We start from the raw sequence: 24044 nt of genomic DNA, 5'->3' as shown, positions 1-24044 counted from the left end.
CCCCTTTACCACTGGAAACAGGGCCATTAGTGCCTTTTATCAAATCAGAGAAGCACCTTCAGATTTCTGTTGTTAAGGTCGTTTCCCTTTAATCGATTCCTCTACCAGAAATTCAGGGTTCAATCAGGGAAGCAGAACCAACTGTGATTTTTATAGATTTATGTATTAGAGGTGTTAGACTAGAAAGCCAGGCATTTCAGGCTGCTGGAGCAAGGTCACGGAGAGGGACTATTATAAAAGTTATGGAAAGCTGTTGCCTCTTTGTGGCTCTGTGAATTTGCAGCCCCAGGTTGCTGTTGCCCAGAGGGGTGGCAGCTGGGAAGAAGAGTTGGCTGTGGAGCAGGGAGGGGACGGAGCAAGGACAAACTCGAAGCCTCTGGCCCAGAAGTTGTATTAAGGAAAGAAGGCATGAAATCGTTTTCTAGGAAATGGATTGGGGAAATGTAGGTTGTTGGACAGTATGAATGGCCCCTTGGAGTTAGTGGGCATGAAGTGAAAGTATTAGCTGGTAGTATGGTGAATGTTTTCCTCCAGCTGCAGGCTTCTGGTTAAAGCGTGGAACAGTTGGAGATTGGCTTTAGTCAGTGTTAGAGTTTTGCCAGGTTAGTAAGTGGAGGGAAGAGCAAGGAAGTTGAGAGCTTGAAATATTAACTATGGAATCTGGTTAGGAGGCAAGAATGAACAGGGGCTGATCGGGGCAGTAAAGGGTTGATCGGATCCATGAATTGACATAGTGAAAGGGCTGTTGGAGTCAGGAGAGGTGGCTGGAGAGTGAAATGCTTGGAAATGAAATTATGAAAGGGATGCGGTTATCGAAGGGGGTGACAGTGGAAGTGGGTGATTGCAGAAGGAAGGAAGACGGGATCCTGGGAGAAGTCAATTCTATCAAGCGGTTAGAGTTTTAGAAATATTGTCTGTATGGGTATTAAAGTCACCAATAGGGCACCTGGGTGGCTCAGTTGATTAAGCATCTGTTTTCAGCTAAAGTCATGATCTCAGGGTCCTGGGATCGAGCCCCATGTGGGGTTCCCTGCTCCGTGGGGAGTCTGCTTCTCCTTCTCTGTCTGCCCCTTCCTCCCTATTTGTGTTCTCGCTCATTCTCTCACTGTCAAAATAAATAAGTAAAGTCTTTAAAAAAAATAAAGTCACCAATAATTATTATTGGACTAATATTGAAGATAGTGATGGTGAACAAGTTACTAATATATATATTTTTTAAAATAAGGGACGTAACCGGAAGTCTGTGTATACAGACAAGAGTGGTGGCGGGTGATGCCGTCTAAAGGCGTAAGCTTTAAAGCCAGAGATTTTTAGGGGAGAACGAGGCACAGTGAAAGAAGGCAGTGCTGAGATTTTTGAACAGGCAGTGAGCTTCTCTACCTGTAGTTCTGGTGGATGAGGGTTAAAGGAGAGACAACAGCCATTGTTTGGGGGGGGTGGGAGGGAATTCTCAGGGAGGAACCAGGTTAGAGACAAGATGGTTGCTTTCGGAGAAGAATTAAGGATATAAGGGATTTTGCTGAGATGTTTCAGAGAACTTGGTGGAAGGTTTGGGATTTGAGAAGGATGGAAGTCAGAATCAGATTAGATGCTGTTCCCAGCTGCATGGCGGTAAATGACCACGTGATGAATAATGACCAGGATATTTCAGGGTTTTGTAGTGTTTGTGGTGAGGAGCCAGGTGTAGCATGCTGTGATTCATTTTGTGGGTCCCTTAGACAGAATATGGAAAGGGGGGTGTGATTTTTGTGGGGAGGAGAGGGAACTGGGGATTTTGCTGGCAGCGTGGGGGGCTTCTTCCTTTTCCAGCCATCCTTTACCAGAGTGTAATTGCTATCTTCAGATTGGTAACCTCCTATCAGTGTTTATATCTCTATGTATTTCATATGTTTGTATCCATAATCTATACTTAGCCTTTTTATGTGTTTAAAAATATAAGTGGGGGTGCCTGGGTGGCTCAGTCAGTTAAGTGTCTGCCTTGGGCTTGGTTTGTGATCTCAGGGTCCTGGAATTGAGCCCTGCTGTGGGCTTCTGGCTCAGCAGGGAGTCTGCGTCTCCTTCTCCCTTCCCTCCCCTCCCCCACTTGTGCACTCTCTCTCTCTCTCTCTTTCAAATAAATAAATAAAATCTTTAAAAAATACGTAAGTGATCAGAGGTGCCTGGGTGGCTCAGTTGGTTGAGCAGTCGACTCTTGATTTCAGCTCAGGTCATAATCTCAGGGTCCTGGGATCGGGCCCTGCGTCAGGCTCCATGCTGAACATTGAGTCTGCTTGCGGCTTCTCTCTCCTTCTCCCCCTGCCCCTCCTGCCACTCTCTGTCTCTCAAATAAATAAATAAATAAATCTTAGAAAAATATATAAGTGATCATATTGTTACTGCAGTTTTCAAAATTAATGTTTTCAAGTTCAGCCCTCTCGCTGCACGTACTTCCACTTTATTCAGTTTCACCGCTGCTTGTGATCCAGTGTGTTAATACACAGTATCTCTCCTCATTTATACATTCTCCCAGGGCAGATACGTGTGGCTTCCACTCCATTGCTATTACAAGTGATACCATACACAATGTTTATGTACATGTCTTGTGCACATAGAATTTTTCTGGGATAGAGACCTACAACTGGAATTTCTAGGTAATGGTAGTGATTCAATCTTATCAAATTGATCTTTGAACTGATCTCGTCCTAATTTACACAGACGGTGCTTCAAATCCTTACTTGGTCTGATAATAATTTCTTATTACCAGACCGAAGTGTTTGCCATTCATAAGAATGTGAAATGGCATCTCTTTGTGGTTTTAATTTGCATTTTCATGATCATCGCTGCACTTGAAACTCTTTCTATGTTGAGTGGCCTTTTTACTTTCTTCCTCTGTGAATAGTCTGTTCATATTCTTTGCTTATTTATATTCCTCTTACTGACTTACGGAAAACTTTTTTTTATTTTAGTGTTTAAAAAAATCAGCTTTGTCGAGTATAACTTACAAAGTAATAAAATTTGCCAATTTTAAATGTACAGTTCAGTGAGTTTTGACCCATGTCTGGAGTCTGAGAACCATCCCCACAGTCACGATGCAGAAATCTCTCATCACCCCAGACTGTGCCCCTGTGTCGCTTAGTTGTCTGAGTCCTCCCTCCACCCCTAGCTCCTGAAAGTCAGTGAGTGATCTACTTTCTGACAACAGAGTTTTGCATTTTCTAGAATTTCACTTTAACCATATAGTTTGTAGCCTTTTATGACTTTTATGTCTTGTTCCTTTCTCCTAGCATCTGGCCTTTGAGGCTGATCCGAGTCTTTGTATCAGTCGTTTTTCATCTTTATTGCTGAGTAATATTCCATTGTATGGAGGTGTTCTACTTTACATATGCATTCACAAGTACTGGTTATTTGAGTGATTTCTAGCTTATGGATATTATGAACAAAGGTGCTAAAAATATTCAAGTAGAGGTCTTTGTGTGGACCTACTTTCATTTTCTTTGCTTAATATCTAGAAGTGGCATTGTTAGGTTTGTATTTCCTTCATGAGGAATGTATTAAGCAAATACATACTTGTTTGCCATCTGTATATCTTCTTTGGTGAAGTGTCAGTTCAGATCTACTTTTTAAAAAAAAAATCATGTCTTTTGTCCTCTTATTCAGTTGCAAGTTGTTTTTATATTTTCTGGATGCAAGACCTTTATCAGATAGGTGTTTTGATATCCTCCCAATGTGTTGCTTATATTTTCATTCACTTATACTCTTGTCTCCTCCATTAAGGAAAAAAGGTGTAATTTTCATAGAGTAAAATCCACCCTTTTTACGGTATAGTTTTATGACTTTTGACAAATGCATACAGTAGTTATTATCACTATTGTAATCAAGATTTAGAATGTTTCCATCACTGCAAAAAGTTCCCTCCTACCTCTGCATATGATCTAACCATCCTCAGCCCCAGGCCACCACTGTTCTCTTCTTTCTGCCTAGTCTAGCCTGTCTGGGAGGTCATAAAAATGCTATCAGACCACAGGAAGCCTTTTGAGTCACTAACATAAGGCGTTTGATGTTTGTCCGTGTTACTCTTTGCTTCAGGAGTTTCCTTTTTTTTTTTTTTTTTTTTATTTCATTGTAGTGTTTTATTATGTGGACATACCTCAGTTTATCTGTTTGCCCTTTGAAGGATACTTAGTTTGTTACAAGGTTTTGATGGTTATGAATAAAGTTGCTATAAACATTCAGGTATAGATTTTTAAACATAAGTTTTTGTTTCTCTTGGGTCAGTTCCTGGGAGTGGGATTACCAGATCATATGTTTAACTTTGTAAGAAGCTGCCAACCTCTCTTCCATTTCTGCCATCACGGTTCTAGTGACTGCATTTCTGGCCAGCACTTGGTATTTTTTTTTTTTTTTTTTTTTGCTTTTTAAAATTTATTTCTCTTTAATTTTAGCCATTCTAATAGGTGTATAGTGGTATCTCTTTGTAGTTTTAATATGCATTTCCCTAATGACTAATAATCTCAAACATCATTTTGTGTGCTTTTTTTGCTCTTTAAGTAGCTTCTGTGCTGAAGGATTTGTCCATAACTTTTGCCCATTTTTACATAATTTGGTTGTATATTTTCTTATTTTTGAGTTTTGAGAAGTCTTCATGTATTCTGGATACAAGTCCTTTGTCAGATATGTTTCTTAACTATTTTCTTCCAGTCTGTAGCTTGTGTGTTTTTCATTTTCTAGCCTTTCAAAGAATAGAAGCTTTAATTTTTTTTTAAAGATTTTATTTATTTATTTGACAGAGATCACAAGTAGGCAGAGATGCAGGCAGAGAGAGGAGGGAAGCAGGTTCCCCGTTGAGCAGAGAGCCCGATGTGGGGCTCGATCCCAGGACCCTGAGATCATGACCTGAGCTGAAGGCAGAGGCTTAACCCACTGAGCCACCCAGGCGCCCCTAGAAGCTTTAAATTTTGATGAAATCCAGTTTATCAATTTTTTTTCTGTTGTGGATTATACTTCCGATATGAATTATAGAGCTCTTTGCCTAACCCAGTGTCACAAAGATTTTCTCCTATGCCTTTTTTCTAGGCATTTTGATCCATTTTGAATTAATTTTTGTATATGGTATAAGGTAAGGGTTGGATTCCTCTTCCTCCTTTCACCACCTCCTCCTTTTCCTCCTATTTTATTTTCTCAACAAACGGTACTGGAATCGTTGCATATTAGTATGGAAGGAGGAGGAAGAGGTGATGACTGAGTTACATTGGCACACTGGAACATTCAGTTTTGTTTCATTGAATAAGAATAAAGATACAGATCTTTATTCTTATTCTAGTACCACACCGTCTTGATGACTGTATCTTTATAGTAAGTTTTTTTTTTTTTAATAGTTTATTTATTTGACAGAGATCACAAATAGGCAGAGAGGGAGGCAGAGAGAGAGGGGGGAGCAGACTCCCCGCTGAGCAGAGAATCTGATGTGGGGCTTGATCCCAGGACCCTGGGATCATGACCTGAGCTGAAAGTAGAGGCTTTAACCCACTGAGCCATCCCGGCGCCCCTATAGTAAGTTTTAAATCAGATAGTGCATGTGTTCCTTTTTTTCCCCCTTTTTCAAAAGGTTGGGTCTTCTAGGTTCTTTGCTCTCTATATGAATTTTAAAATCAGCTTCCATTTCTATTTTTTAAAGTCTGCTGGAACTTTGAGGGGGATTACATTGGATCTGAAGATCAATTTGAGGGGAATTGACATTATAATACTGTGGTTTTTACTCCACAAACATGGTATTTATCTCCCCTTATTCGGGTCTCTTTAATTCCTGTTAGCAGTATTGTAGCTTTCAGCATACAAGTCTTATACATATTTTTGAATTTATCCCTAAAGTAGTTAAGATTTTAAAAATACTATTGTACTTGTATTGTTTATAAGTAGTTTCTAGAAATTAAATTGGTTTTTGCATATTTTTGTGATTTTGTTAAATTCATTTATTAGTTCTAGGGGTATTTTGGAAGATACCTTAGAATTTTTACTTTTCAATCTGTTTGCCTTTGATTATGTATCTTAACTTACTATCATCTTGCACTATTATACAGTATAAATAGAAGTGATGATAGGGGACATCCTTGTTTTGTTCTTGATCTTAGGGGGAAGGTATGTAGTCTTTCACCACTAAGCATGGTGTTAGCTCTTAAGTTTTTCACAAATGGCTTTTATCAGTTTGAGGAAGTTCCATTCTATTCCTAGTTTGCTGAGAGATTGTGTGAGTGTGAGTGTAAGAGAATGGGTATTGAATTTTGTCAAATGATTTTTTTTTTTTTAAATATTTTTTTTTTTTTTAAATTTGTCAGAGAGAGAGTGAGAGAGAGCGAGCACAGGCAGACAGAATGGCAGGCAGAGGCAGAGGGAGAAGCAGGCTCCCTGCCAAGCAAGGAGCCCGATGTGGGACTCGATCCCAGGATGCTCGGATCATGACCTGAGCCGAAGGCAGCTGCTTAACCAACTGAGCCACCCAGGCGTCCCGTCAAATGATTTTTCTATATCCATTGGATTATCATGGCTTTTCTTTTTCAGTATGTTATTAATATGGTAAAATGCATTTATTTATCATTCTGGAAAATATAAAGTCTTTTGTTTCTGTTTGTTAAAATTTGTTAAGGATTTTTAAATCCATGGTCATGAAATATAGTGATCTATAGGTTTTTTTAATGATATTTTTTCTGGATTTTGTATTTGGATAAGGCTGGCATTGTAAAATGAATTGGGAAGTGTTTCTTCCTTTCTTCCTCTTCTGCTTTCTGGAAGAGTTTTTGTAGAATCATTAATTTTTCCTGAAGTGTTTGATGGAGTTCACTATGGAAGCCATCTTTTTTTTTTTTTTTTTTTTTTTTTTTTTTTTTTTTTTTTTTTTTTTTTAAGAGGGAGAGGAAAGGTGGAGGGAGAGGGGGAAAGAGAATTCTAAGCAGTCTCCTTTCCCAGTGCCCATACAGCCAACTAGGGGCTTGATCTCACAGCCTTGACATCATGACCTGAGCTGAAATCAAAAGTCAGATGCTTAACTGACTGAGCCACCCAGATACTCCAAAACTGTCTTTTTTAAAGGAAGCTTTTTAAAAATTAACTCCGGGGGGGGGGGGGGTGGGCAGGGTCAGTTTAAAAAAAAAAAAAAATAAAAAAAAATAAAAATTAACTCCATTAAACAGAAATAGATATGGCACTATTCAGATTATTTATTTTCTTCAGTGAGGTCTGGTAGTTCATGTCCTTTAAGGAATTTATCCATTTCATGGAAGTTATTGGACTTTGTTTCCCTAAAACTATTCATGATATTCCCTTATTTTTTGTAGTATTTGTAGGATCTGTGGTAATGTCTCTTCTTTCATTCTGACACTGGTAAATTGTATCTTCTCTCTTTTATTCCTGGAAGCCTATATAGAACTTTATAAACTTTATTGATCTCTTCACAGAACCAGCTTTTTGTTTTATTGATTTTCTCTATTGTTTTTCTCTTCCACACTAATTGTGCAAAAAAAATAGAATGCTGAAAAATCAAGTCATGAGAAGGGGGAAAGAAAGAGATAGATTAATCAAGAAGGACAAATGTAAATCATATAAGATGATAAATATAGACCTGAGTATATTACTATCTACATTAAATGTAAATGAAGCACACAAAGAACATTTATAAAAATCTACTATATACTGAGCCATAATGCAAGATGCAACAAATTTTTAAAGGAATGAAATTGTACAAATTGTGTTCTCTAATTGCAATGGATTGGTGTTGGAAATGAATAATAAAAGAGTCCCAAGGTAATTCACCATATGTTTTGATATTCAAAACATATTTCTGTTCTCTTTCTAGCCATAATGCAGTCAAGGTGTGAGGTTTATTCTGCTACTGCAAATACCTAGAAAGTCAAACAAAATATATTACACAGTAGTTTTTAGACATTAGATTAACAGGCATCCCAGGATTGTGATCTGAAGAAAAAGAAAAACTAAGTGAGCTCTAGGATTGCATTAGCTCACTGCCCAGAGGCAGATTACAGGTATCAGGTCAAGGAGGGCACACTGAAAAAGAGCCTACTTATCTCTCTGGAGTATGGGAAAGCCAACCGAGAAAGTGCAAATTTGTAGAGCAGAGTAATAGAGAGGAAAGAAGTCAAGGGAGAGGGAGAGAAGCAAGAAAGGAAGGAGGTAGTTCCAGCAATTTGCTGAGGGGTCTTCCTTGAATCCCTGGGTAAGAATTGATCTGTGCTTATGTAAAAGGAAACTTCCCAAGGCTAAAGAAAGAATCACCAGAACACAGTGCTGGGAATAGTCCCCATTTCCATCTAGGGAGAACAGGAAAAACCTTGTCATTTGGTATAGTTCTCAGAAAGGCATCACTTCAGCAATGGGGACATATGACACTTGTGCTAAAGCTTAAAAAGGCTTAAAAGCAAACCTCAAAAGTAAAAATACTGATTCCAGGTTTTTAATCTCATGAAGAGTAAAGTATCATACTACGTAAAAGAATACAACAAAATCTAGCATCTAAACTTGACAGTGTACCACATCCAATGAAAAATTATGAGGTAAGCCAAGAAGCAGGAAAATATTTTCCATAACCAGGAGCAAAATGAATCAATAGATCCAAAGCCAGAAGTGATATAATGATGGGAAGAGCAGATGATGACATAAAGCAGCTATTATATATGGAGCCTTTGTGCCTAAAAATATATAGAAAGACATAATAAGAATGAGGAGCAAAATGGAAGGCATCCGGAGAGACCCAAGTGCACCTTCTAGAAGTTAAGGAAAAGAAATTTATATGAGCTTGCATGTAAAATGAAAAATACACCTCATGGGGTTAATAACAGATTAGAGTCTGTAGGGGAAGAAAAAAATCAGTAACCTTGAGGACAGATAGAAATTATCCAAAATGAAACCAAGAGAGAAAAAAGACTGAATAAAAGCGAACAGAGCATTAGTGGGATAATAGTTTGGAAGTTCTTTTAGTGGTTACCCTACAAACTGCAACATGATTATTTGACTTCAGAATCTAATATTCATCTTTATCTTGTACCTGTTCGTGGAAAATTTGAGAACCGTAGGACACTCTTATTTTGTATATGAATATTTAAACATATACGTGAACATATTTATACACACATACACGTTTACTCCTGTGTGTCATAACACATCATTTCTTGTGAGTTTTTGGGTTGTTCATTGCGATTTATTCATGTCCTCACCACTTTCTAGAGAAAGTCTTTATTTATTTATTTTAAAGATTTTATTTATTTATCTCACAGAGAAACACGGTGAGAGAGGGAGCACAAGCTGGGGGAGTGGGAGAGGGAGAAGTAGGCTTCCCGTTGAGCAGGGAGCCTGAAGCGGGGCTCGATCCCAGGACCCTGGGATCATGACCTGAGCCGGAGGCAGACGCTTAACTGACTGAGCCACCCAGGCACCCCGAGAAAGTCTTTATTTTTTAAGAGAAGTCTTAGGTCCACAGCAAAATTAAAAGGAAGGTACAGAGATCCCCTCTCCCCCATTATCAACATCCTTAACCAGAGTGGTAAATTAGTTACAATACCTAAGCCTAGATTGGCATGTCGTAATCACACAGAATCCATAGTTTATGTTAATATTCACTCTTGGTGTTATACAGTATAAGATTTGGACAAATGTGTAATGACATGCATCCATCATTAAATATTATACAGAGTATCTTCACTGATCTACAGATCCTCTGGGCTCCAGCTAATCATTCCCCATCCTATCCCCCAAACCCTGGCAACCACAGATGCTTGTGCTGTTCCCATAGCTTTGCGTTTTCTAGAATGTCATGTAGCTGGAATTATATAGCACGTATCTTTTTCAGATTGGTTCTTTCAGTTAGTAATATGCATTTAATTTCCTCCACGTCTTTTCACAGCTTGATAACTCATTTTCTTTTTAGTGCTAAGTAATATTCTGTTTTCTGGATGTACCACAGTTTATCCTTTCATCTACTAAAGGACATCTTGGTTGCTTCCAAGTTTTGGCAATTATGAATAAAGCTGCTATAGAAAGCCAGGCTGGCTCAGTCAGTAGAATGTGTGACCCTTGATCTTGGGGTTGTATGTCGAACCCTATGTTGGGTGTAGAGATTACTTTAAAAATTTTTAAAAATTAAAAATAAAATAGGGGGCACCTGGGTGGCTCAGTGGTTAAGCCTCTGCCTTCGGCTCAGGTCATGATCTCAGGGTCCTGGAATCGAGTCCTGCATCGGGCTTTCCCCTCTGCAGGGAGCCTGCTTCTTCCTCTCTCTCTCTCTGCTTGCCTCTCTGCCCGCTTGTGATCTCTCTCTGTCAAATAAATAAAATCTTTAAAAAATAAAATAAAATAAAATAAAAATTTTTAATAATGCTATAAGCTTCTGTATGCAGGTTTTTATGTGGACATAAGTTTTCACTTCCTTTAGTTAAATACCAAAGAACATGATTGCTAGATTGTACAGTAAGAGTATGTTTAGTTTTGTAAATCACCAAACCTTCTTTCAAATTGGCTGTACCATTTTTATTTCCACCAACAATGAATGAGAGAGTTCCTGCTGCTCCACATCCTCATCAGCATTTGGTGTTATCAGTGTTCTGAATTTTGGTTATTCTCTCTCTCTTTTTTTTTTAATATTTTATTTATTTATTTGACAGACAGAGATCACAAGTAGGCAGAGAGGCAGGTGGGGCAGGGGGTGGGTAGGAAGCAGGCTCCCTGCTGAGTAGAGAGCCTGATGTGGGGCTCAATCCCAGGACCCTGGGATCATGACCTGAGCTGATGGCAGAGGCTTAACTCACTGAGCCACCCAGACGCCCCGAATTTTGGTCATTCTGTTAAGAGTGTAGTGGTATCTTGTTTTAATCTGCCTTTCCCAAATGACATATGATGTGGAGCATCTATAATCTATGAAGAATTCTTGTACTTCAATCATTATACTTCCATATCTTTATTTGTCATTTGTTTATCTGTTTAAGTAAAGCATCTTAAGGTCTTTGGCTCATTTTTAGTTAATTTGTTTTTCTTATTTTTTACTTTTAAGGGGTTTTTGTATATTTTGGGTGACAATCCTATATCAGATAGGTGTTCTACAAACATTTTCTCCTGGTCTGTGGTTTGTCTTCTCATCCTCTTGACATTGTCATTTGCAGAGCTGAAGTTTTTACTTTAAATAAAGGCTGGTTTCTTTTTCTCTCTCTCTAGAAAAAGGTGGGGGGTGAGGGGTTGGTGGTGGTGCCTGGATGGCTTAGTTGGTTGAGCATCCAACTCTCAGGTAATGATCTCAGGGTCATGAGATCGAGCTCTGCATTGGGCTCCATCCTGGGTGTGGATGCTGCTTAAGATTCTTTCTCTCCCTCTACTATTCCTCCCCACCCCCAACCCCCCCAAAAAGGCTGGCTTATTCATTATTTCTTTTATGATCATACTTTTGTGGTTGTATCTTAAAAGTCATCCCAAGGTCATCTAAGTTTTCTCCTAGCAGTTTCACAGTTTTGCATTTTATTTTTAGGTCCGTGATCCATTTTGGGTTAATTTTTGTTAAGAGTGTAAGGTCTGGGGGCACCTGGGTGGCTCAGTGGGTTAAGCCTCTGCCTTCGGCTCAGGTCATGATCTCAGGGTCCTGGAATCAAGGCCTGCATCGGGCTCGCTGTTCAGCAGGGAGCCTCCTTCCTCCTCTCCCTCTCTGCCTGCCTCTCCCCCTACTTGAGATCTCTGTCTGTCAAATAAATTAAAAAAAAAAAAAAAAAAAAAGAGTGTAGGGTCTGTGTCTAGATTCATTCTTTTGCACGTGGGTGTCCAGTTGTCCCAGCATGATTTGGTGAGGAGACCATCTTTGCTCTGCTGTACTGCCTCTGTTCCTTTGTCAAAGATCAATTGAGTGTATGTACGTGCGTTCATCTGTTTGTTCTGTAGCTCAACCAGACTACCTCGTTACTGTGTACCACTTTTCCTCACTCTCCATTTCTAGCTATATTTCTGAGTTATTACCTAGAATAATTTTTCCTGAGCCTAAAGAATACACTTTTTAAAATCTTGTCCTTCCTAGACGTTAGATATTTCATCCTCTGCCTGGAAGGCCCTGGGCCTGTACTTCGGTGGCTGTGAGGTGTTTGCTTTTCTGAGTTGGCATCTGTGAATTTCACTTCATTTTACCTTTGACTACATAGTGAAATTTTTTGTTCCTATTTTATTCAACATTTCAGTGTATTTGTTTAGGCATTGTGTTTCAGTGGTCACCGGCACATCTTTGCCAACACTTTGTATTGTCACTCTTTTTAATTTTACCCATTTTGGTGGGTGTGAGGTGGTATCTGAAATATGCTTTTTTGTATTTCCCTTATGACTAATGTTGAGGCCCCCCCCCATTTTTTGTGCTTTAGTTTAATTTTTTTTTTAATGCTTTCATGTTTTATTCAAAGTCTGACATGTAGAGTAGCTGGCATAGCTATCTTTAACTGTCAGAAAGCATCTCAGGATGAAAAGTTAACTCACAGCTTTCTTTCTTTCTTTTTTTTTTAATAAACATATATTATTGGCCCCAGGGGTACAGGTCTGTGAATTGCCAGGTTTACACACTTCATAGCACTCACCATAGCACATACCTTCCTCAATGTCCATAACCCAACCACCCTCTCCCTACCCCCTTCCCCCCAGCAACCCTCAGTTTGTTTTGTGAGATTAAGAGTCTCTTATGGTTTGTCTCCCTCTCGATCCTTTATTCCTTTCCTACCCCCCAAACCCCCGCGTTGCCTCTCAACTTCCTCATATCAGGGAGATCATATGATAATTGTCTTTCTCTGATTGACTTATTTTGCTCAGCATAATACCCTCTAGTTCCATCCACGTTGTCACAAATGACAAGATTTCATTTCTTTTGATGGCTGCATAGTATTCCATTGCGTATATATACCACATCTTCTTTATCCATTCATCTGTTCATGGACATCTAGGTTCTTTCCATAGTTTGGCTATTGTGGACATTGCTGCTATAAACATTCGAGTGCATGTGCCCCTTCGGATCACTACATTTGTTATCTTTAGGGTAAATACCCAGTAGTGCAATTGCTGGGTCTTAGGGTAGCTCTATTCTCAAATTTTTGAGGAACTTCCATGCTGTTTTCCAGAGTGGCTGCCCCAGCTTGCATTCCTACCAACAGTGTAGGAGGGTTCCCCTTTCTCCGCATCCTCACCAGCATCTGTCATTTCCTGACTCGTTAATTTTAGCCATTCTGACTGGTGTGAGGTGGTATCTCATTGTGGTTTTGATTTGTATTTCCCTGATGCCGAGTGATGTGGAGCACTTTTTCATGTGTCTTTTGACCATCTGGATGTCTTCTTTGCAAAAATATCTGTTCATGTCTTCTTCCCATTTCTTGATTGGATTATTTGTTCTTTGGGTTTTGAGTTTGATACGTTCTTTATAGATTTTGGATACTAGCCCTTTATCTGATACGTCATTTGCAAATATCTTCTCCCATTCTGTCACTTGTCTTTTGATTTTGTTGACTGTTTCCTTTGCTGTGCAAAAGCTTTTGATCTTGATGAAGTCCCAATAGTTCATTTTTGCCCTTGCTTCCCTTGCCTTTAGCGATGTTCCTAGGAAGACGATGCTGTGGCTGAGGTCGAAGAGGTTGCTGCCTGTGTTCTCCTCAAGGATTTTGATGGATTCCTTTCTCACATTGAGGTCCTTCATCCATTTTGAGTCTGTTTTTGTGTGTGGTGTAAGGAAATGGTCCAGTTTCATTTCCCTGCATGTGGCTGTCCAATTTTCCCAACACCATTTGTTGAAGAGACGGTCTTTTTTCCATTGGACATTCTTTCTTGCTTTGTCAAAGATTAGGTGACCATAGAGTTGAGGGTCTATTTCTGGGTTCTCTATTCTGTTCCATTGATCTATGTGTCTGTTTTTGTGCCAGTACCATGCTGTCTTGATGCTGACAGCTTTGTAATAGAGCTTGAAGTCTGGAATTTGATGCCACCAACTTTGGCTTTCTTTTTCAACATTCCTCTGGCTATTCGAGGTCTTTTCTGGTTCCATATAAATTTTAGGATTATTTGTTCCATTTCTTTGAAAAAAATTGATGAGATTTTGATAGGGATTGCATTAAATGTGTAGATTGCTTTAGGTAGCATAGACATTTTCACAATATTTGTTCTTCTAATCCATGAGGATGGAACATTTTTCCATTTCTTTATGTCTTCCTCAGTTTCTTTCATGAGTACTTTATAGTTTTCTGAGTGTAGATTCTTTGCCTCTTCGGTTAGGTGTATTCCTAGGTATCTTATGGTTTTAGATGCTATTGTAAATGGGATTGACTCCTTAATTTCTCTTTCTTTTGTCTTGTTGTTGGTATATAGAAATGCAACTGATTTCTGTGCATTGATTTTATATCCTGACACTTTACTGAATTCCTGTACAAGTTCTAGCAGATTTGGAGTGGAGTCTTTTGGGTTTTCCACATAAAGTATCATATCATCTGCAAAGACAGTTTTACTTCTTCTTTGCCCATTTGGATGCCTTTAATTTCTTTTTGTTGTCTGATTGCTGAGGCTAGGACTTCCTAGTATTATGTTGAATAGCAGTGCCGATAATGGACATCCCTGCTGTGTTCCTGACCTTAGCAGAAAAGCTCTCAGTTTTTCTCCATTGAGAATGATATTCACTGTGGGTTTTTCATAGATGGCTTTGATGATATTGAGATATGTACCCTCGATCCCTACACTGTGAAGAGTTTTGATTAGGAAGGGATGCTGTACTTTGTCAGATGCTTTTTCAGCATCTATTGAGAGTATCATATGGTTCTTGTTCTTTCTTTTATTAATGTGTTGTATCACACTGATTGATTTGCAGATGTTGAACCAACCTTGCAGCCCTGGAATAAATCCCACTTTGTCGTGGTGAATAATCTTTTTAATGTACTGTTAGATTAGTTCAATTTTTGTGTCTCCAGTTTTATTCTGCTTTGTGGTAGATTTTTATTTTGGCGGGGGAGGGAGGACAAGTATTCTTCAGCTCTGAGGTTTTGGTTTTTATTTTTTGTTTTCTTCTCATGGTTATTTCATATGGGTGTTACCTGCCCCATTCAGCTGACCCCGACTGGCTTTCTCTTTCTTTGGGTGATTTTTTTCTGTGTTTAATCACCATAAGAATCCTCACTTCCTTCTTCTCTTTGCTTAATGGGCTCAAGAGTCTCCACCAGGTTCTTTGTACAGCTTGGAGTCCTGAGCTGGGTCTGAGGCATTTGAGTTTCACTACTTATAAGAAGTGTGATGTCGTTGGTAGGGAATGAGGCTAGATAGGCTGGAGGAACCAGGGTCCATAGTGTATGAATAAACCAGAGACCAGGTGAGGAGGAGCGTAGATGAAACTTTACTGTCGTTAGGTGAACAGTTACTTTGGACGGAAATAGCTTGGTAATTGAAAATGGAAGTTGGTTATACAAGCACAAATACTTCAACGAAAAACATCTGCATATGCTGGACTGAGGGAGATATAGAGTCTAATGTCTCTCCATCCATATGTTTAAAGAATTTGTAAAAATACATTTTCCAGGATAAGTCTTTCACACTTGGGGAAACCTATGTCTTTGGATTCACACCATCAAAGTTTGGATCTCTGCATCAATAGGATTTTTAAATTTTTAGTTTAAATCTTAAAATTTTTACCTACATGTTGTTCACTGTATCAGTGCTTCATTTCCTTGTTTAGGAAACAACAGTGTTCTGAATATTTTCTCATCCAGATATTTTCAAAAGGATTTTTTGAGTAGATGAGAATCTTATTAAGAATAACCTTCTAGGGGCATCTGAGTGGCTCAGCGGTTAAGCCTCTGCCTTCAGCTCAGGTCATGATCTCAGGGTCCTGGGATCAAGCCCTACATCGGGCTCTCTGCTCAGCGGGGAGCCTGCTTTCCCCTCTCTCTCTGCCTGCCTGTCTGCCTACTTGTGATCTCTGTCAAATAAATAAAATCTTTAAAAAAAAACCCAAAACCTTCTAAATATATCTACTTGGGTCCCTCATTTCAAGAGTTTAAAGAAGCATTTCCTCATGAATAACCTGTTGCCTTTTATAAATAATTTTTCAGCAAACACTGAGAAGAATGTGCTACCTTACCATCAAAGAAATGGCTACAATCGCTGAGGACGTGATAATTGTCACAAGCAGGTGTGTGAATGGTCAGAACCTAACATGAGGCACTTATGTATTTCATGGAATATTTGTTGTTCTTTTTCTATTAATTTTACCTTTTTGACTGTAAGAAAGCAAATAGGAGTTAAAAAAATCTTACAGCACTCTTTCCTAGAATGTGGTTGTCGTCATGTGAAAACCAGGCCTATCTGATAAAGTAAAGAAGTCACAAAGGGTAATGCTACTAGATTTGCTAATACATTTTTAAATGTTCATCATGATATGTGAATGCACCCAAAATGTAAATGATGCATTGACATAAAATATTTGCAATAAGCATATCAAAAGGCTCGTAAATACAGTATGTAAAGAACTCGTGTACTTCAAAAAAAAATTCCAAGTGATAATTCATAGAACAATCAGTATAAAGGATCTGATTGTTTTTAATCATTCTCACTAGTAATCAAAAAATGTAAATTAAAAATGCAAATGAGTTATAAGATTTTTACCCATCAAACTGGCAAAAAAGAAAAAAGGCAGTAGGTACTTATAAGGGAGACTGGTATTTTGTACATAATAGGAGGCAGAATAATAAACTGATTCGGGTTTTCTAGAAAGTAGTTTGACAGCATTCAAATGTTGAACATTTGAAAAGCTTTATCCCTCTGACCCAGTAATATCACATCGATGGAACTATGCTCAAAACATAATCAGAGATAGCACAGGAAGAGTTATATATAATAATACTCACTGCAGTACTGTTTCCACTAGCAGAAAGGGTAAAACAATGTAAATGTCTGCTGTTGGTGAATTTAATTATGTATATATAATTATATGTAATTAACCATGTTATAATCAGATTATGTGGGATTATTTTAATTTTTTGAGACATCTTTAATGATATGGAAAAGTCCTCATAAAGTGCTGAATGAGAGTTGGATTCAAGCCTTATAGGTTATATAGTCTCCCTTTAAAAAATGCTTTATGTACATAGATAAAAATATATGGATGGAAATATTCCAATGATATATACTGATGAAATATACCGATGATAACCAGTAAGTTATCTCTGGTGTCTGGGATTGTGGGTATTTATTTTCTTTAAAATTTTGAGAATTTCCCAATGTCCTAGAGTGAGGATGTATAACCCAATTATTAATTGTAATTCATTTAAGTGAATTTGGTCTTTGTACAACAACATCAATATTGGAGGAGGGTGCTTGTTTTTAACCAGCAGTTGTCTTGAATAAGTTTCAATTAATGAAGCTTTCAGCTGAAAATAACAGAAAGGCAGATATAGTCACTAGGGATAAGGTAGCTAGTGTTGGTTCAGTCGTGCAACAGTGTGTGAGCTCTGGTATCTCTTGAATTTCACATTATTGCAAAATAGATGCCTGAATTACCGGCAGGGCACCGTTCAAGGTGGGAGGGGTACCGGGAAGGGGGCCAGTGAGGGCCAGCACCATCTGCCTCTTTCATCAGGTATGCAGTAGCTTTTCCCAAGGCAATTTGTAGATTTCATTTGACACAGCTGTGTTATACGACTCTCGTTAGGACCAGAAAAGTGAATATTTCGCTTTTAAAGGCCAAGTAGTAGGGGCAGGCAAAGGAGAAGGGGTTGAAAATGGGTATTAGATTAGTTAGTTAACAATATTTGCCACAAGTAACGAAAGAAAAATCTTCACTTAGATTGCTTATACTCACTGAATATTGGAAAAATTAAAAATAGATTAGGGTTTTTTTGTTTGTTTAGCTGTTAGTACTTCCTTGGAATCCCGTTAGACTGCCCTGAATTAAGGTTTTCTTCTGGCTCATTTTAAGGGATTAGTAGATGTAGTAGGCAGAATAATGGCCCCCCGAAGATATCCCTGGCCTAAGTCCCAGGACCTGGGAATATGTTACATTACACTGCAGAGGGGAAGTAAAGTTGCTAATAAGCAGGTAGGGGGAACAGGGTGGATTATCCAGGTGGGCCCCGATAAGGATAAAGGTCCTTAAAAGCGGAAGAAGGAAGTGGAAGGGTCAGTGAAGAGATGGGACGATGGAAGCAGGTCACAGAAGCAAGGTTGCTGGAGGAAGGGGGCCATGAGCCAAGGAATGTGGGTGGCCTCTGGCAGTTGGAAAAGGCAAGGAAATGGATTCACCCCTACAGCCTCCAGAAAGGAAAGTAACCCTGGATACCTTGATGTTATCCTGTGAGATCCGCGTTGTATTTCTAATTTATGGAACTTTTAAGATAAATGATTGTGTTCTTTCATCTTTAAGTTTGTAGTAATTTGTTACAGTAGCTATAGAAAATGAATAGATTTTGTAACATGTAAATATCACATCAACACATTGTGTACTTTAAAATCGTACAATGTTACATGCTAATTATATTTCAAAGCTGTGGGGGGAAAACTTGGTACCCAGAAGTGGGGCACTGCTATAACAAATACCCGAAAATGTGGTAGTGGCTTTGCCATTGGGCAATGAGTAGATGCTGGAAGAATTTGGGTAACATGACAGAAAAGGCCTACGTTGCCCTGAACAGAGTGTTAGTGGAAAGCTGGATGTCAGTGACCTTGGCAGATCAGAAAGAAGTGAGCAGAGTAGAGAAAGCACTTATCCCTATAGAGAACGCTCACAATGTTTTGAACGTACTGTTAGTAGAAATATGGACGCTAAAGTTGCTACTGGGAGGGCTCAGAAGGAAATGAGGAAGGTGTTAGCAACTGGAGGGAATGGGACCCTTGTCCTACAGTGGCAGAGAGCTTAGTAGGATTGTGTCCCATGATTATATAGAAATCAGGGCTTGTGAGCTTGGCTGTTTAACTGAGATTTCCAGAATGTCAAGGTGCAGCCTAGTTTCTTTTTACCACTTAGAGTAAAAGTGGAGAGTAGAGAAATGAATTGAGACACCTGTTAAAGAGCCGGGAGTTCTTTATGAATACATCATTGTGTTGTGCACCTGAAACAGATAGGTTATGTCAATCGTACCCCCTGCTCCCAAATAAGAATTCCTGATGTGGGAAATTTTCAGCCTACCAAAATGGCAAAGGATGCTAAAAATCAAGCCATTCAGTAAGAAAGTGTGCTCTACAGGAAAAGTCAAAGGAGTTACTCTGCAGCCTTTTGCTAACACCTCAGAAAGATGAAAAGGTCAGAGAGTCTTCACTCACACACAACACTCCTAAGAGATCAGAAGTGTGACTCATAGATTCCCTCGGCATCTAAGCAGAAGCCAGAAATAGAGATGGGCCTCCTTAGGCAAGTTCTGTGGTGGAGGCCCTCGTCTGAGGGAGTGAGGCCCTGCCTGTCTGTGGGGTCCCGGAAGGCTCGTGAGACCCTTACAGCAGCAGCACCACAGCCAGTCTGGATGAAAGGGATGGAGGGAGACAAAGTGAAAGAAGGTTGTCAGGGTCCCAAATTCTCCCAACAGGATACCAGCCGAGAAGACTGCTCAGCTTTAAACCCATGCCACCCTCACAGAAAGGACGGATGGCTCTGAGGGCAGGGGTACAGGCCCATAGCGTGGGGCTGGGAACCGTGGAGAATTCTACCCAGCAGCTGAAACCTGTGCCAGTTTGCCTGACTGGATTTCAGAATTGCTTGAGACCAGTGACTTTTTTTTCCCCCCCTCATTCCATTTTCTCCTTGTGAACAGGAAAGTCTAAGTGCTATCCTGTGATAGCCCCACTATTGTATTCTGGGAGCAGAGAACTTGTTTTCTAGTTTCACAGGCCCACAGGTGGAGAGAAATTTCTGTTCAGGAGAGAGTATACCCACTCTTACCTGTACCTAACTGAGCTGATTTTTGATAAGGTCAGGATTTTTGAGTCCGTGGGATTTCAGTGAGCTTTTGGGCTTCGAGTTGGTGCTGTAATGCCTTGAGATCTGGGGGGGAATCTTGGCGTGGGGTGAATGTATTGTACCTGTGAGATGGCTGCGGCCTTGCTGCCACAGTGACCTTAGCCCCGTGAGCCCTATGTTGGACTGCTAATCCACGGAACTGTAAGACAGTAAATTTTTATTTGAAGCCACTAATCATGGTCCTCTGTTCCAGCAGGAATAGAACTCTAATAGAGCAGATGACCACTCTGCATATGTAGACTGTTGTGTGACCTGAGAAACCATGGAGATTAAGAAAATATGAAGGCAGACACTTCATAAAATGGTATACAAATGGCCTATAAATACATGGAAACGTTCTTAATAGTATTAGTCCTGAGGGAAATGCAGATTAAAACCTCAGTGAGATATCTTCCATACCCACTAGAATCTGTTAAAATAACAAAACCTGACGACACCAAAATCACCAAGTATATTGTAGGTGGGAAATAGATTGATACAATCACCTTAGAAAAACCTACACAGAAAACTTATAAGAGGAAAAAATAACTTAAAGCCCTGAAAGACTCAAAGTTTGCTTGAACAAATGTTTCTGCATAGATCAATTAAACAAAGATTTCAGTGCTCTCTAAATTAATTTGTATATTTAGGGCAATCTCGGTGAAAAATCAACAGGCTATATACTATGGAGTTAGAAAAGTTGGTACTAAAGTTTGTGTGGAAAAACAAACATTTAAGAGTAGCCAGGAAACAACTGTAGAAAAACTGTAAGCCCTACTGGTCCATGCAGTATTAAGACCTGAACACTTAACAGTGTGATACTGGCAGATGGATAGACCCTGGAATAAAATTGTGTGATGACTCTGTAATGAGTCACCTTGGCCATACTGATTGACATTTTCAGAATTTTCTGGTACAAATGGAAAGCATAGAATTAGACCCAAATACATGTGGAAATTTAGTGTACACCAAAGTGGTATTTCCGATCACTGGGGTAAAGAGGTATTTCCTGATACATGATGCTGGGACAACTGAGTAGTACTTGGAAAAATAAAAGTAGATCCATATTTCACATCCTATACACAAACTAAATGGATAAGGAATATAAATTTAAAAAATGGAAGCCTGCAGGTACCAAAAGAAAACATGAGTGTATTCCTCTTTATTTTTGTTGTAGGGGAAAGCTTTGTTAGGACTATAATTCCAGAGGCAGTGAAAGAAAAGACTGATAAAAAATTTGACTACATAGTTTCTTTTAGTTACGTGGCAGAAGCACTACGTAGAAGATGAGCCCGGGGTTTTCGGTAGGTCTTAGTGGTATAGTTTCTTATGTCCATGGTATCCTACACAACATTGCCACTCCTTTTGTGACAAAAGTGGTGTGACTGTAGGCTCATGACTTAAGAGATCCAGTAGTGTTACCATATTCTGTTTCACCTAGGAGCCGACAGCCTGATGCAATGGTGGGATGACCTATGGAATGCTCAGCTGGGGTAGTAGGTTAGAGATGGAAAGAGATAGAAAATTCTCCTCTAGGATGCAGCCTATGCATTAAGTGGATGGTCAATGTAGTGTATGGTACCAAGAAATATAATATGTGGGTCCAGGAATCCAGAGGTGGAAGTAGGACTTCCCATTGACTCCTGGTTCCCACTGTTTGAAGCTTGCCTTCAGCCCAGAAATACCCCACGCTTCTGGATCTGTGTGTCTCAGTGACCGGTTGGCAACCACAGGCACCTACCCCACGGTCCAGTGTCAGAGAAGTCCTAGGGCAGACAGGGAGCCTGATTGCACATTGGAAATGATGACTACTATTAGGCCACTATGGATTATTTATGTAGTGGATTATTTACCAGCAGGTAAAAAAAAAAAAAAAAAAGAAGGAGCTGCTGTCCTCAGTTACCATAGAGGTAATTGACCTTGATAATGGTCTGGAGCTAGGCTTGTTGATATACAAACATGGAAGAGAGGACTGTATCTAGAATTCAAGGTATGGAGTATATTTTGGTGTATTCATGTCTGAGACAGTGGTGAATAGAGAATAGGGAACAACCAGTGGTCCACCCCCGCTAAAATCTCCCAACAAAGAGCTCACATCCCTTGGAGTAAATGTTTGAGCCACTTACCAGACACCAGACCAAGAGCGCTAAGGTGCTGGCAGAGAGCGAGGGAGATACAGGAGGAGTGATTATGGGAAGGAGATGGTGAACCTCAGTTACGGCTTTGGAATGGGTCGTAGCAGCAAGGATTGTACCATATGCCTGTCATTTTCCTGCATCTTGTAGAAAGATTGGATGGTTACCATCTTGGAGGCTCGGTGATCGGTTCAGTTTCCTGGAGGACACATTCAAATTTGAGGGGTGCAAAAGATGGACGGTTCTGGGTGCTGCTTTTGAGCCACCTCCCGCTTTCTCAGGGCTTCCCTCTGATCCCTGCTGCACTTGTGGTCCGCTGCTCCGGGCAGGGGCTGGCTCCCTGGCCTCGGTAGTGCCTCACTCCAGGCATACGCTGTGCCCGCCTTGTGTTTCTCCTCTTGCCCTGCCGTTTCTCTGGCGCTCCGGTTTGGGCACTCACCTGGAACTCACCTGTGGGAGTTAACATGTGAATTTAACCCAACGGGGAGTTAACACTCTGGATTTAACTCTCCACCAGTGGCTGAGACCTAGCAGGTAAATTCTTTCCTTTTCATGCCTGCGGCGGCAGTGACCCACTAGAAAAAATTTCTTTGTATTAATTTCCCTCTTTTTTTGCTCACCTCCCTGTCTTCACTTCCCTTCCCTCAGAACACATCCCCAAATAAACTACCTGTCTGTAAGCCTTTGTCAGGGCAGCTCAAACTAAGAGAGAAGCGCAGAGCAGCAGTCAGCACACTTTGGCCCGTGGCTAAAACTGCCACCTCATTTTGTAAATAAAGTTTTATTGGAACACAGCCATGCTTTTTTTTTTTTTTTTTTAATGTCTTCTGCATGGCTGCTTTCATGCGATGCAGAAGCCAAGAAGAGAGACCTCAGAAGGAACTGAACCTGCCAAGCCACAATTTCTATCTAATTGGAAAAATGCAAATATTTGTGAAAAAGACTGGTTGATAAATTATTTATATCCCAATAGTGGAAATCTGTGCCACTATTAAAATGATATTTTAGGTATACATTTGGATATTTAAAAATATATAAGTACCTAAAATGAAAAGAAAAAATCTACCAATAGGGAAAGCTTCTTAAGACATATTAAGTGAAAAAGGGAGGTGCCAGAAGAGTGGAGATTCACCTGCATGTGTTTTTATGTCTCTATGGTTTTATATATTTTTTAAAAGTTCCTTAAGAAAACGTAAGTGACTGTTCACAATGATTGTCTTTAGTTGAGCGGCACTATAGGCGAGGGTGGGTGAGGCAAGGCTTCGACTGTATATTATGCCTTTCTGAATGTTTTCAATGCATACTCTTACATGAAAATACTTCCGTAACTAAAAAAAATGAAGAAATTGAAGGACTATCAGTTCTTCACAACTTTCTCCTCTTGGCAACCTGATGGAGCAAGTTGGAGTTGTAGGCTGTTTTGGATCCTGTGAAGGGGAGGGGATGGATAGTCGGTTTGGGGAACAGGAAGATAGGGTGAATAACAGCGTGTAAGGAAGGGCTAAAAACCTCTTTAAAGTATGGACATGGAATTCAGTAGCTCCGTCCAACTCTTCTGCTTATTTCTGAAACGCAGTAGAAAGGTCTGAAGCCACTGACAACTGTCGCTTTAGGAAGCCATTCCTGAGAGAGAGCATGACCTCGAGAGTTAATCATTTTAGTCCATGTCTTTTAAGGAGTCTGATGGGTTTTTAGGAGTTGGGGATTTCACCATTGTCGTTACTTTTTAGGCCAGTTACAAGCACCTAAAGTTATATATTTTGTTTATGTGATAAAGTATATTATCTCCCCTCTCATTAATATGTTAGCTCCGTGAAGGCGAAGACTTTGTTTTGCTTGCTGCTCTAAACTTAGGCTTTAAGAGCCTTCTACCCAATAGGTTTAATGTTCTTCCACAGAAGACACTCGGTGAATATTTGCTGAATGAATCGCTGCATTAAGATAATTATGGGGACAATGGG

The 24044-nt window shown here is 39.7% G+C and overlaps 1 protein-coding gene across 2 annotated transcripts in view; it reads left to right on the top strand.

Moving 5' to 3' along the window:
* Window positions 1-24044, top strand: part of COPG2 (COPI coat complex subunit gamma 2) — a 117384-nt gene that overhangs the window by 6478 nt on the left and 86862 nt on the right. For both annotated transcript variants that reach the window (XM_047695711.1, XM_047695710.1), the window contains exon 5: window positions 16074-16153. In XM_047695711.1, coding sequence (XP_047551667.1) covers window positions 16074-16153 — 80 coding nt within the window. The remainder of the gene's footprint in view (window positions 1-16073; window positions 16154-24044) is intronic.

Source organism: Lutra lutra, chromosome 11 (genome assembly GCF_902655055.1).
Source record: "Lutra lutra chromosome 11, mLutLut1.2, whole genome shotgun sequence".
In the NCBI taxonomy this organism is placed as follows: domain Eukaryota; kingdom Metazoa; phylum Chordata; class Mammalia; order Carnivora; family Mustelidae; genus Lutra; species Lutra lutra.
This window is presented reverse-complemented; position numbering and strand designations above follow the sequence as displayed.